We start from the raw sequence: 14,245 nt of genomic DNA, 5'->3' as shown, positions 1-14,245 counted from the left end.
AAATGCTAGAATGTAGCAAGATCCTTGACTGTGGAGGGGGTGGGAAAGAAAGTAAAAGCAAGCTTTGCACATGCTTTTTCGTGCTTCAGGCACGAAAGCTCTTTGTGAACATATTTTGAGGCAGGGAGTGCTATGGAGCTCTGCCCATCAGTGGTGAAGGGTCTGCTTTTGGGGTGCTTCTTTTAGATTTCTGCCTTTAAGGTCCTCATTTAAAATGTGTAACAGGGAAAATGAAAAACGTACTGAGATTTACATGTCTGATAAAATACAAAGTACCTCCAGGATACCTGGGCATCTGTCAAAATACAGCGAGGGGTGTTAAAACCGGCAAAGGAAAATCTCACACTGGGAAACTTAAACGGTTCCAAATCTGTAGGGGGACACACTGCTTTCTCCTTCTCTCTGTCAGGCAGTTGTCACACCTTGCCCTTTAGGGAGCTGCATTTCCATAACAAAGAAATTACATTCGTCACTTTACAGAGAGGAAAAAACCCAACACACACACATATCCCCAATTACACAATCTAAAACTTTCAGTTGCACAAACTGTCTTGTGCATTTGCAGCAGAAATAGTTCATTTTCCTCTTTTGACATCCATATTTAGTCTTCCTAAAAGACTGAAATGGTGTAATTCTTTAGGAAAGCCCAGTATGACTGTCTTGTTTTGCAAGCATGTCTGCCCAAATCACCCATGTTTCGGGGGGGCGGATTTTCTCCCCAGTGACTTTCTACTCAAAAAAAGTTGGAAAACACTCTATAGTTGCTGGCCTGACAGACATTTTGCTGCTGGTTATGACACAGTCCTGAGCCATCACCAGGAAAAAAAAACCTCTGTGGAAAGAGGCAGATAATGCAGACTTAAGAAGCCTTTTAGAGAAGTGGCCCAGGGCACTAGGGGAAGTTAATATATATTCTTAAACAAAAAAGAAAGGGCTTCTCATGAATAATTATAGTAACAACATGAGTAGAAATGAAGAAAAAATTAAGTATATGAGGATGTAGGCATAAAAATTATGGAAACAGAAGCAAGAAAAGAAAAGAAACAGGAGCAAAAGGTAAATAATGGAAAATAATTGCAACTGCCAGGAAATATTTGAATGAGATCCTCCCTCTGCAAGCTGAGAATGTGTCTGTGTGACCTTACTAATTCTCCATTACCAGCCGTGCCTTTCTCATGCCCTCAGATGTGTCAAGAGGTGGCAGAGTTCCTGGCAGGACCTTGCAGTCATCTCTCAGTGACAGACATAATGGAGGAGGGGAAGCTTCATACATGGTCCGTGCTCACACAGAGGAGCCTTCCCTTCCCACTGGTCTCAGTGATCACTTCCTACAAGAGACTGTGTGCACCTGAGATCTTCCTTTCAATTCTTTATCTCCCAGATAGACAGCATCTGACATTTGCAAATAAAAATCTGTCAGACAAACAAACAGTTAATTACCAAGACAGCAAGTGTATTTACACCTGAGCAACACATTGGTGAAGAATGTCAGTTAGAAAAAAAATCAATAATGAGGATTTAACAGTTATGGAAATAAAAAAAAAAAAAATCCCACAGGAAACTAAAATTTTTAAAAATAGTGTAAGTTAGTAGGAGCAGTGTATTAAATAGGGTATTTTAATATAATTGTTCTAAGATAGCAGGCAGGTGTGAAGATGAAACTATTCTTTTAACTGTTGATCTGCTCTGATGTTTTCATTTAATATGTGGTGACCTTACTGAGCCATACAAGAACATCCTATCCCAGAAAGGGCTGAGTGGTCCTACTAATAGAAAACAAGGTTATTTTGATTGAGCATGCTACATACCAGCATGTTCTGAGTGCAAAAAGCAGTAACCTACACAAAGGGAAAAAGTAAAGCACAAAAATATCCTTTCCAATTTATATTAATGTTTTGCATTTTTAGTTCATGCTTCAATCCTTCCTAACGAACAAAATTACTTCTGTGGGCACTAAGCTTGGCCATCTTGGCAAATGCAAAGAAGAGAACAAGACAAAAACACTGTCACCTGAACAGTGTTATCCTGCTTCCAAAAGCTCTGGTTGCCAACATCTACCTTAGGGAAGTTGGCTGAGCTTTGCACTCAGCAAAAAGCCTCAAAAGTTGACTCTTACAAGTTTTTATTTTGTGTGTAACAGACCATAGTGCCAATGCAGTATGAAACCCGGATGTCTTGTGGACTTGTTAAAGGTCATGCCTACTCTGTCACAGCCGTGGAAGAGGTACGTACTGTCCCTTTCCTCCAGCGCTGGGGAGCTGTGGTCTCCACTGGCCTAGCACCATGCATGTCAGCAAAGCTGAGAAAGAGAAAAAAAACTAAGGAAACAAAATCTGTACTTAAAAAAATGAAAGCTCGTGGAGAACCAAATCCGTCCAAGTTTTGGCTTTCTGGGGAAATGGGTATTCCACTGCTTGGGCAAAAGTGGCCACAGTCAGCCACCTTCTGGTCTTGCAGCCTTCCTGCAGTCACCCAAGCAGGTCAGGCTGGGCCACCAGGAAAGCACCATAACTGGTATTAGCGATTTGACAGGCATAACATTTCTGTTTGAACCCACTCTCAGGCTATTCTTGTTGCATTCTTTCTCAATCAGACAACATTTAAAGGGGAAAAAATACGTCTGGTAAGGCTGAGAAACCCCTGGGGGCAGGTGGAATGGAATGGACCTTGGAGTGACAAGTGAGTACAATGAAGATTCATGCGATTTGAAAAAAAAGTGTAACTTTATTTTCCCTTATGCAGCTTATGCATGACATTTAATGATGAGATATCTGAATTGTCTTTGCTGTTGTTTTGACACATGCACTTTGAAGTGGATCACAGTTGAATGCTTAGCTGAAGCTGTAAAAAGTGTACCTAAAAATATAGATGTTAAGAGAGGCTTTAATCAATTGCAGCTAAGAGAAAGCCCGGTCAAACTGATTTTACTGCCTTGCAAGTTCAGCAATATCTATTTTCAAAACAAGATGTGACAGCAGAAAAATCTTTTAGGCTATGGAAGAAACTGGATGAAGGAAGGTGTCTTGAGTGAGTTTGGAGAAAGCTTCTTATTAGGTTTTACTAAAAGGAATTTCAATAGCAACTCCAGCAATGAGAGTCTGCAAATATTTTTGTCTTCAAGCTAAATAAAGTGAACATAGTTCAGCAGATTTTTGAGAGCTGCTAAAAGGAAGTCTGAAGGGAAGGCAGAGAGGAGTAGGGCAATTCCTTCTTTATTTGAGCATGTAGAGAGGAGGGTTGCATTGACAATAAATGTTTGCAAGGGTCACAAAGGGAAATTTACATGGATGAGCAAGATGACTCTCAACTTCCTATTCTATGAGGCTCACAGTAAAGTGTAGAAATTTTAAAGAAAACTATTGCAGATCGTACTCTAACTTGTGTATTCTTTTGAAGGTCAGAGGAGTGGAACTTCATGAATGAAGAGGAGAAAATCCGCCTGCAGCATAAGATTGTGGAGGATGGGGAGTTCTGGTGAGAATATCAGTCAAAACCCCTGTATTTCTCTAGGAGATACGCAACAATAGCAAAAATTAATCACACTGCACTACTTAAATCTGCTAAAACCATTAAAGTAATCCATGTTCCCCTTCATATTCCTAAGAAGCCCTGCTCTGTGATCCCCTCATTCTCCCACCAGGTTTTATTGAGTGCAAACATAACAGTCATAATTTCCACAAGCTCCCCATCACCCTTCCTGTGTACCATACCCTCAGCCCAGCATCATCCAGTTTGGAACTGTGGCTGTGTTAATTGACCGACCAGCAGGCTAGATACATTAGGAAATCATGGCCTTCCCATTGCCAATTTGCCCTAACAGAGGCAGTAGCATGGGTCACCCTCCTCCACCTCACCAGGATATTTCAGACAACCGCCCACCATGTCAATCCATTTGGGTTGCATTTCCCCTCGATTCTTCCAGGATATCATTTGAAGATTTCATGAGGCACTTCACAAAACTTGAGATCTGTAACCTCACACCTGATACTCTGGAAGCCAGTAAACTCCAGACCTGGACAGTGTCAGTCAACGAAGGGCGCTGGGTGAGAGGCTGCTCAGCTGGAGGTTGCCGCAATTATCCAGGTGAGCGATGGGTCTTGAGAGAGAGAAGGCCCCTTTGATGGGAACTGTGTTAGATCCCACAGGCTAAGTTGGACCATAGCCTGATCAGTGCTTTGCTGTAGAGAAAGTCTTGCTTCCTCAGGGGATGAGGCACATGGTTTTGTAGTTGGAGACCTTCTGCCACGAGTTTTGTGACAGCACCTCATAAGCCCAAAAGGCAGGCCTGGCAAAGATAAATAATTGTTCAAATACTTCAAAGTGCCCCAAGTAAACATGAGAGATCAATTTCACTGTTAGTTTCTCTTGGGAAATCCACTTTCTGATAGCTTTAGGTGTTTTGGAAGTTTGTCATATGCCAGTTCTTAATTTTGTAGACTCCTTTGTTGTGCAGTTTAGAATTACATAAGCCAAATAACACATTAAAAAATATGAATGGATTAGCCTAATTTCAATCTTTCCTTCAGGAGTCATAGGCAGGGAATTTAAAAGCTCTCTTTAATCATTACTATCATTAGAAAACTGAAGCTTTACACGTTTGCTTTGGGATTTCACAGATACATTTTGGACCAATCCCCAGTATCGCTTGAAACTCCTGGAGGAAGATGATGATCCTGAGGATGAAGAGGTTATCTGCAGCTTCCTCGTTGCACTGATGCAGAAAAATAGGAGGAAAGAACGCAAGCTGGGAGCCAACCTGTACACCATTGGCTTTGCCATCTACGAGGTACCAGCTCTAGACTAGTTCTTAGCACTGTGGTCAGAAATCCTGACAGTTTGCATTTACCAAGAGAGTCACTGAGTCATTCAGCCCGACTACATGAATTGCAATTTTTATTTTGTAAGGAGCTCTGGGGAAACTTGAAAGAGAGGAAGGATATTCAAGGCTTTGTAACAATAGTAATGTCAGGGTTTACTCCATATATAAGTAACACACTTTTTAGACTTTTATGGTGACTTAATGTCAGATTTCAACATAACATCTTTCCCATATATTCTTCAATCTTCCTTTCCTCCTTACTGAAACTAAACATTTCATTAACAGAACACTGTAAAAAAGGAAACATATCCAAGATGCATACATAGTGAATAATGTCCCTGTTATTCGCTTCATGAAGAAGTCCATTTACTTAATCCCTTGCACAAATGTATTTAGTTTAGATCGTAATGTATCTCCTGAAGATCCCAAGAAATCTGAAAAGGAAGAAAGAAATTGCTTAGAATTATTATCTAACTTGGGGCATTTTATTTACTGGTTGCCTCCTCAGAAATCTGTGTAAACACACTTCTGTGTAATCTATGAACAAGTGGACTCAGCTAGCACCTCTTACTGTTTCTTCTCTTTGTTTCTCCCTAAGGTGCCCAAAGAGGTAGGAGCAGAACGGAGGCAGATTGACATGTTGGTGTTTGCTCGAAGCTAGTGTTGCTGTTGTGCCTGTCTGTAAGTCAGCAGGAGAATGTCCAGTCAAGTTTGTTTTCAGGAATATAACAATAGTGAAATTGCTAGCCTTTCTGCTTTGACTGTTTGTTAGTAACATTTTGTGAGTAATTTTTCATTCCTTCTCACCCATACTGCTTTTTCACCTGCACCTTCTCAGCCATTGAAGAAAATTACTTAAAAGTACACACATTAAGTTTTTCTGGGCCTGCTAGTAGCTGAACCATTGGCATCACAAGTCTTGCAAACAAGCTCACTTGTAGGTTGTTACCTGGAAAACATTAATATGACAGTCTGAATGTTATCTTTGCTGACTATTTGACAGGTGGTTATTTCTGCAGCAAACAACTTACAAGTGTTCTTAGTCCACAATTCTTGACTTAGTTTTTATATTGGAACCAATGCAGGGTTTGATTACCATGTTTCTTTAACAGACACAGAATTCATGCTTTGTCAGGGAAATTATGTTTCCATACACTTCCAACATGAAGCACCTTCACGTTACCACACTGCATGTAGGAGTTTGCATATACCTTTCCTTACCATTCCACCCTCCAAGGAAAGTAGCTGAACTTTGGTTACACACAACTTAGCATCCAACAAAACAGTTGGATACAGCAGAAGTCAGCCTGTAGTTAGGCCCTGGAGCACCCTCAGAAGCCAACTAGACCCAGACAGCAGTAACTTAAGGGTGACAGGCTCCATATCTCTTCCCAGCTAGCATCTCTCCTCAGCTCCCTGCTTGCTAATCTGCTGCTTCATTTGTGTTTTCTGTCCCAACCATGTACTGCCGCATGCAAGCCATCTGGGAAATGGGTAAGACTTTCTTGCAGACAATTGACTCCTTTGTTCTGCAGATGCATGGTACTAAATACCACCTGCAAAAGGATTTTTTCCTCTACAATGCCTCCAAAGCTAGAAGTAAGACCTATATAAATATGAGAGAAATCTCTGAGCGCTTCCGGTTACCTCCCAGCGAGTACGTTGTCATCCCATCAACATACGAACCCCACCAGGAGGGAGAATTCATCCTAAGGGTCTTCTCAGAGAAAAGAAGTCTTTCAGAGTAAGTTGTAGATCCATTTACCTGGCCATAAAGGTGGTGATGAGCTCACAAGCCTGCTATAGTCATGTTTCCAGTTTGCTACAACCTACTTTTAATTTTCTCAGCTTCATTAGAAACTGCAAGCTGCAAATTCATTTCCCCAGGCTTCCCTTATAGTCTAAAAAGCGCCTGCTTTGAATTGTCTTTAGAGAAGCTTACTGCTTGCAGGATATTATTTGTAAATTTACCCTTAGCCATTTTTAATAATGAAAATTAACCTGTTTATTTTTTTATCATTGAAACAGGTCTAATTTCAGTCATGAATGAAACACAGCAGTAGGTAGTTATTTCTTTTCCATCCTGCTCTCCAGCTTATTTCCCAGAGCTCGGCAAATTGCAGCCAGTGTCACTCTATTTAGGTCAAACACCTCCCATTTTACTCCCAGCAGTAAAAGTTCAGTGTAACCAAGGCTCCTTAGTGGAGTAAACCAGGCATCAGTGCTCCTGGAAGTGGTACTTGGAATGCTCAGTTCAAACTGGGAAAAAGCCACAGCTAGAGCCTGCAGCTGTAATGGAAGCCAGTGACACAACACTGGCTGATTGGAAAGTTCAAGTGGCTGCCTACAAACCAGCTACAGAAACAAGTAATATTTGGAACAGTAGCTTTCCTGGTTTATTTGCTTTCTGCTTTCTTCTAGGGAGGTTGAAAACATGATTGAGGCAGAGCGTCCATCGGTAAGTACTGTCCTGGGACTCTTCCATATGTGAATAATGGTAGGGAGGAGAGAGACATCACACTTAGGGAAACACACAGCAGGAAACTATTCACAGCCACATGACAGCTCCTCTAGCATAAATCCCCACATTTTCTCAAAAAGAGAATTCTATGACCACTTGCTGTGTGTACAGGACTTTCTGATTTGGTCAGACCAAAGTCTCTTGCCAGATTTGAAATCTGCTCCTGGCATAAAGAAGCCGGATGCTAAGCAGTGTTTTTGCCTCAAAAAATGGAGATTATTCATTCACCAGGGGAGACCCATCTCTGTGCTCCAAGACATTTTCTTTGTGAAATTGGCATCTCATCTAATAAAGAAAAAAACCCCCAAACTTATTTTTAAGTATGTGCTTTCTGGAAAGGGATCCTAACGATACTCTGATTCAAACTAGCATCCTTGACAAGCTGTAACTCTTCAGCCTGGGGTTTTACACATCTTTGTGGGAATATAGTAGAGCTGATTATATAATTAATCTAGAAAAAAAATCAGAGAATGTTCTCTTGCACAGAACTGAGCTCCATCTAACTTTGCTCAGAAGTGCTCCCCTTTCGTTTGCTGTCATGATAATAATATATCTGTCAAGATTTGGTGGAATTTAATTGCCACTTCAGATAACATTGATCTGTGGGCACATAAGTCCAGTCTCCACTGCATTGACAGGTTGGGAAACTGAAAAGGAATAGTCAGAGCTGAAGCTACAATAGAGATTTTATTCAAGCAGACAAAGCCCCAGATGAGATGGGACTGCTCTGTTAACGGTTTTTGCAATTTCTGTCCTCCCCAATTTCTTGGTGGTTGCATTTTTCCCTAATTGTTTTGAGATTTGAAAACTGTATTCATGTAGGAAATGGTAAAAAAAAAGTATGAATATAAGAATGGTAAAAATAAATGAGAGAAAGGGCAAGATAAAAATACCATCATCTCTGCATAGTCTGGGTTAAATATATAATTCTGCTTAAAAGCACTTTTTGTAAAAAAAAAATATTGTCTCTTTTTCTACAGAAGAAGAAAAAGGGCAAGGTGGGTACTTGTGCAATGTCCTGAATGCCAGCATGGCAAAGAGCATGTGCAATGCATGCACCAGGAGCTGAGTTCCTTGGTCTTGTGATTTCTTTGCATCTAGAAACTGATGTAGTTAATGAAGTGCACTGAGAAAAAGGCTACTTGCAGGCAGCGAAGATTTTGTCTTCCTACGCTGAATTCTAATGAAATAGCATTAGCATCATAGACTGCTCTGACTTAAGGGAGTAACAAAAGTGTAACAGAAGCTTTTCAGTTTTATGAGCTTGATCCTCTGGGTTGCTCAAACTGCCCTTCCTTCCTGCCCCTCCACGGGCACCGTGACTCCTCTCTCTAGTGGGAAGCAGCCCTTCTTCAGAGACATGCCTTCACATTTGCTTCTGTTGCCTAATGCTGCTTCTCTTTCCTGGAGTTTCTGCTCACCAAAGTCCAGGATTCTCCTTTAGATAGGACCTTGAAAATGCAACCAGACATATTAATCTCAAGACAGGATGATTGCAATTAATATGCTAGGGTGACACGTTCACATCTCATAGCAGCTTTCCTTGTTTTAAATAAACTAAAACAGAACAATTGCATGTGACTGCTCACAGCTGAATGCTTTGAGGATTAATACAGAGAAAGAACATAAGCTTCACAAGCTCATTTTCTGTGAAGGATTCAGATTCTGTTCTCTGTGCCACTGTTCTTCATAGAGAGGAGCAAGTTCATAATTTTAACTGAGAATCAAGAATCTGGGAGGCTTCTTTTGCTTTAAAAGTATAAATAAATTAACATTTAAACAGGTAGCGGCTTTCTTAACAGGAAAACTAGAAACCAGAGATGATACTCTTTTGCAAAATGACTTTTGCAGCTTGCTTTTTAGCATGAAGAGAGCAGTATTCTCAGAAGTTAGTCTGCTTTTCCCCTACCCCTTTTGCTTTTTTTTCTTGATTTCTTGCATTCACAGCTTTGGTTTCTCTGGTCACGTTCACAGGAGCTGTTTCTGCATGTGCTTTACCACAGAATACTAGAACACCTGTCACCAAATGTTTTCCCTAATACTATTTCTTGTGTAATTTTCACTTCTTTTTTGCTCTCTTCCTTCTTCTTCCTCTAGCCTATCATCTTTGTTTCCGACAGAGCGAATAGCAATAAGGAGCTGACAGCGGGTGAAGACACTGGGAAAGATGATGAAAAAACCCATGTAGACGAGAAGAAGGTTTCTGTAGCAATTGGCAAGAGGGGAAATAGGGCTTGGGCTGGCTAGCATGAGGAGTGGCTCAGGAGAGCACAGGAGTGAGGCAAAGAAGTATCCTAAGATACTTCACAGCTTTTCATCAAATCTTAGCATTACTTGCATCTGATTTGAGTGGATCTAATGAGCATGAGTGAACAGAGGCTATCCCTTGAGTTATTTACCACCTGCGCTGGAGAACTTAGTTGCTTGAAAATATCTGCTGGCTGCTCTCTCATACAAGGATCCTGGCTGTGAGAGATCCCTTCCCCACCAGGAACACAGTTTGATCCACTCTTGCTCAGTCCGCTGAGGCAGTACCTGCTTTACACAGGGCACACAAACAAGGCACACCCGAGGGGCTTCAGGAGCCCCTGGCAATGACCACAGGCTCTCCTCATTTCAAATTACACATCCTGGTAACAGTCTCTGTCAGCCAGAGGAGACAAGGATGAGAAAGCCCAGGAGGTCCTGTACCCCTCCTCTTATCTCTCAGTACCAGAGAGAAGTAAAACAAGGTAGTGAATTTGGAGTTTCTGCCTGTGGGTGGATGAGGGATGTGAGATGCAACAGCCAGATCCTGCACCCAAGCTCATGGTGTCTGGAGCCATGGCTTGAGTGTCTGCTTACAGGAGTGTGCTGTCCTGCTGCACCACTGCCAGTGCATGCAGGTGGCAAAGTGGGAACCACTCTTAAGTTTCCTCTGCATTCAGACAAACAAAAGTATGAACTAAGCCAAGAAGTTCACTTTACTTTCTTACACATAAATAATATTGGGCAGGAGGAAAGAATAAAATACAGTTTCCTTTTCCAGTATCAGCCTCAAAGTTCAGGCTTGCTTTTTGCATGTGTCTGAGACAGGAAAACAATGGAAGTGAAGCTGTCTCTGTGCTATGTTACAAAGTGCTCTCAAGCCCAAGTCCCTCTGGTCAACACGTAGTCTCCAGGGTACCTACGGAGGAGATACATCTCTTGTGCTCCAATCCTCTCTCTTGCAATGTCTTGAAACAACAAGTTAGAAGAGAAACATCTGTCAGTGAAAATAATAATCCAAGAGAAAGGAGAGCAATAGTGAAGTTAAATACTCTGCAGTTTTGCCAAGGAACACATTTAGAAAAAAAAAAAAAAAAAAGGGGGGGGGGGCGCGGGGCGGGGAAAGGATCAGGAGTTTGATCTGTTCCTCCATAGAGCTCCAGACTCAGTAAGAGGCTCCTTTGCAGGAGGGCAAGTGAATCATCCAGCCCCTCAGGCCCCTTCCCTGCTGGGCTAAGTTTGTATCTCTTCTGTGCTTGTTTCCTTTCAGCGTTCTTCAGCAAAAGCTCATGAGAGAAGTGAAGAGGAACAACAGTTCAGGAATATTTTCCGACAGATTGCAGGGGATGTGAGTATGCAATGGATCTATGTCACTGCCATCAAAGCAGTCTGGCCACAATGGCACCTAAATCAACTGCTTCATGGATTCAAAACCCTGAATTTTAACATTTCCGTTGCATTCCTTTCCATTAAGTTTCCTTTGAGATCCAAAGCTAAGTAAAATCAAATAAAAATCCAATTAAGTATACACCTATCCTCAGATATACATATCAGCTATTCCCATTGTGTACAAGGGAGCCTTTATTTAAATTCAGGCTTTTACTTCTATCACTGATACATGATGCTATTTTGCACAGCATTTATAAACAAGTTAGAAATACAACGCCCTCCACGATACGTGTAATGAGAGAAGTTAGAAGTAAAAACAGATCAAAGAACTGTATAAATGGTTTACAGAACTGCAAATGGGTTACAGGAATTTTCACATTTTGCTTTTTGGCTCATGCAGTGACTTGAAACTACTGGTCATTATTCTAACTGTAGTTTAATAAGCACTATATGGTAACTTTAGACCTATCTTGTACTGCAGCCTCAAGAAAGATTTGAACAAATGTTTATACGAACTACAATGTGTTCTAGCTTGAAGCATATACATGCCATACTTAAAAGTGACCAAAGACTTCATACTTATAGCATATCCATCCATAAAGTCATATGCTTAATAAGGTATATTGTAATTAATTATATTCCTACTACATTTCCCACCAGGACATGGAGATCAATGCTGAAGAACTCAGGAATGTTCTCAATAATGTTGTAAAAAAACGTGAGTTTGAGCATGTTTTTCAGTAACTCTGAACAAGGAAATCTGTGATATAATATAGCCCTCCACCCCTGAGTTGAACTACAAAAATTGTTTATGGTTTCAGCCTTACAAATTTCCAAGTTACAGTTCCACAGACTTTGCATCCAAGGCTTCAGCAAGCTGAACTCTTCATAGAGATTCTCTCTATAAGTGATTAAGTAGTGATAACACAGATATGAGCAAAAGTTTATTGGAAACACCACACAGGATAATAAAGGGTTTCTAGCAGTCCTCAAATGCCCTTAAAAATAAAGAATTCTAATGGATGGGCAGGCCTGTCTTCCTGTTTAGTAAACTTTAGCCTACAGACCCTGCGCTTGCTTAGCTACCTGGAAGATAGTTTAGAGTTTTTCAGAGGTTTTTATTGTATATAACAGGCCAAGAAAAGTCACCTCTAATTCACAAGCAGTAACGTTAAGAGTCTGTTCATATTTAATCTACTTTGAGTAGTTACACATACGAAGAAGGAGCACTTGCTGAATTGCATGATCTGTTTACACCTGGGGTAATTTATTTCAGATAAGGACCTAAAGACAGAAGGATTTGAACTGGAATCCTGCCGCAGCATGATTGCTTTAATGGATGTATCCTTTTCCAGTGAAAGAGGAGTGCTTGATATCACACAAGTTCCCTTGGGTTTTATTTCCCACCACTACCCACACAAAATTCAGTACGGCAGGGAAGCAGAACAAGACATCACAGTGTGTAATCAGCTAACACAGCATTCCTGGTTTGGTGCTTATTAAGTCCAGTCATCTCAGCATTAGCTTAACTGGCAGGTAAAAATATCCCATAACAGAAAACTACAGAGTAAGTCAGCTAGTGTAACACCCTTCCTTAGGTATCAGTGACTGGCCACCTCATGTACTAAAGCATGATTTTATCTTTTAATTTTTTTAAACCAGCTCAACATAACTAGAATTCTTGCCTTACTATATTTCTCTCTTTAAGTTTATAACATATGATACGTTTCACTATGTGCTTACCATGCAACACATAATGAAATTGTCTCAGTGCAAGTACAATAAAACACTAGAAGATGCCATACAGGGTTACCTCTAATAAAACATCACTCAGATTTCCTACTTGAAAGAACACATGATTTTGAGAGAACATAAGCACACTCAAACAGAACCATGACAAAATTGTAACTACAACCCAGAGCCATAATAGTTGGAGCCTATGCACGTTTCTGTAAATAGCTTTAGTTAACATTTTGCTTAGTTCTCTATTAATTTTAAAGAACTTCAGTCTAGGATAAAGCTCACTTGTCTTAGTTAAGCTTCACATTCAGGAAAGAACACACTACAACCTCCTGTTCATATACTTTGTTGCTACACAAAGTACAAATAGTACTTCACACTCCTGAAACAAAATACAATGCACAATAAACAGAACATTCACAAATATTTTGCAGCTCAGCCAGCACGTCATGCTGAGGACATCCTGTACTCAGTTTGACATTCATCCCTTCATCAGTAGCTGCAAACTTAATGAATTCTCCTCTTAAAAATATTGTGGAGTTTTTTACCTCAATGTTTGCATCACAGACAGATGGATCAGGGAAGATAAACTTCGATGAGTTTCGACACCTCTGGGAGAAGATTAAAAGCTGGCAGGTATTGCTGGTATCCACAGTGCTGTTCTTCACAGCTTCTGCAGCACAAAAGCTTAATGTAAAACCAGACTTCTCAAATTAGTTTCTAAAAAGCGAAATGATGTCTCTCCTCATCCTACTTGGAGCCTAAGCAAACAGCCTGAATCTCTGAAGCTCCAGCACTCATGAAAGGATTTCCCCCCTGAGAACTGAACAGAGGCATACAAACTAGAGGAGCAGGGTGATGGCAGCTAGAATAAGGCGTCACAAAAAGCCTAAGTAGGATGATCAAGAGGATTAACAGCATGAACTTGAGTCAAATATGGATGGTCTCTAGGGGAGAGCTTTTAGCTTCTCACAGGGTGGGTCTAAACTATTTTACTTTGTAACTGAGGGGAGCTCTGTGGCTGGGCTGCACAGCTGCAGCCATAGAGGGCAAATAGCCAAGCCTCTGGGTGCCTGAGGTGCACATCCCATACCTGGTCAGTGGGTACATTCGGTAGAAGTACAAGCTTTTATTTCTGTTGTGTATTTATTATTTTCTTTTTCCAGAAAATTTTCAAGCGTTACGACACAGACCATTCGGGAACCATTAACAGCTACGAGATGCGCAACGCGGTCAATGACGCAGGTACCTCCAGGGTTCAAGGAAACCTGATTTAATTGATCTGTCACAGGGTGAAATCTGGAACACATAACTCTCTCTTTTCAAGAGATACCCTACAGAAATTTAAACATTTTTCCCCCAAAAGAGCTTAGAATCACAGCTGCTGTTTCTCTAAGGGAGCAAGCTGGCTTCTTTAATCAGAAAATCTATGGCATGACAATAAACCTAGATGTTATGGTTTCAGTGACACTTTCTGACATTTTGGCACATCAGGTAGCAGTTCATCACAGAAGGGGAAGAGATGGCTA

At 40.8% G+C, this 14,245-nt stretch overlaps 1 protein-coding gene across 2 annotated transcripts in view; it reads left to right on the top strand.

Annotated features, from left to right (window-relative positions):
- Nucleotides 1-14,245, top strand: part of CAPN3 (calpain 3, (p94)) — a 27,100-nt gene that overhangs the window by 11,143 nt on the left and 1,712 nt on the right. Inside the window, exons 7-21 of one of the 2 annotated variants that reach the window (XM_009997346.1) lie at nt 2,141-2,224; nt 2,594-2,679; nt 3,397-3,474; nt 3,923-4,083; nt 4,617-4,786; nt 5,418-5,429; nt 6,355-6,563; nt 7,241-7,277; nt 8,321-8,338; nt 9,438-9,539; nt 10,858-10,935; nt 11,637-11,694; nt 12,253-12,317; nt 13,284-13,352; nt 13,883-13,961. In XM_009997346.1, the coding sequence (XP_009995648.1) occupies nt 2,141-2,224; nt 2,594-2,679; nt 3,397-3,474; nt 3,923-4,083; nt 4,617-4,786; nt 5,418-5,429; nt 6,355-6,563; nt 7,241-7,277; nt 8,321-8,338; nt 9,438-9,539; nt 10,858-10,935; nt 11,637-11,694; nt 12,253-12,317; nt 13,284-13,352; nt 13,883-13,961 (1,306 nt within the window). The remainder of the gene's footprint in view (nt 1-2,140; nt 2,225-2,593; nt 2,680-3,396; nt 3,475-3,922; nt 4,084-4,616; nt 4,787-5,417; nt 5,430-6,354; nt 6,564-7,240; nt 7,278-8,320; nt 8,339-9,437; nt 9,540-10,857; nt 10,936-11,636; nt 11,695-12,252; nt 12,318-13,283; nt 13,353-13,882; nt 13,962-14,245) is intronic. The other variant, XM_009997417.1, reaches the window with a different exon arrangement.

This window comes from Chaetura pelagica, unplaced genomic scaffold, assembly GCF_000747805.2.
Source record: "Chaetura pelagica isolate M959 unplaced genomic scaffold, ChaPel_1.0 scaffold280, whole genome shotgun sequence".
Classification (NCBI taxonomy): Eukaryota; Metazoa; Chordata; class Aves; order Apodiformes; family Apodidae; genus Chaetura; species Chaetura pelagica.
The sequence above is the reverse complement of the archived record's forward strand: the minus strand, read 5'-3'. Positions and strand labels throughout refer to the sequence as shown.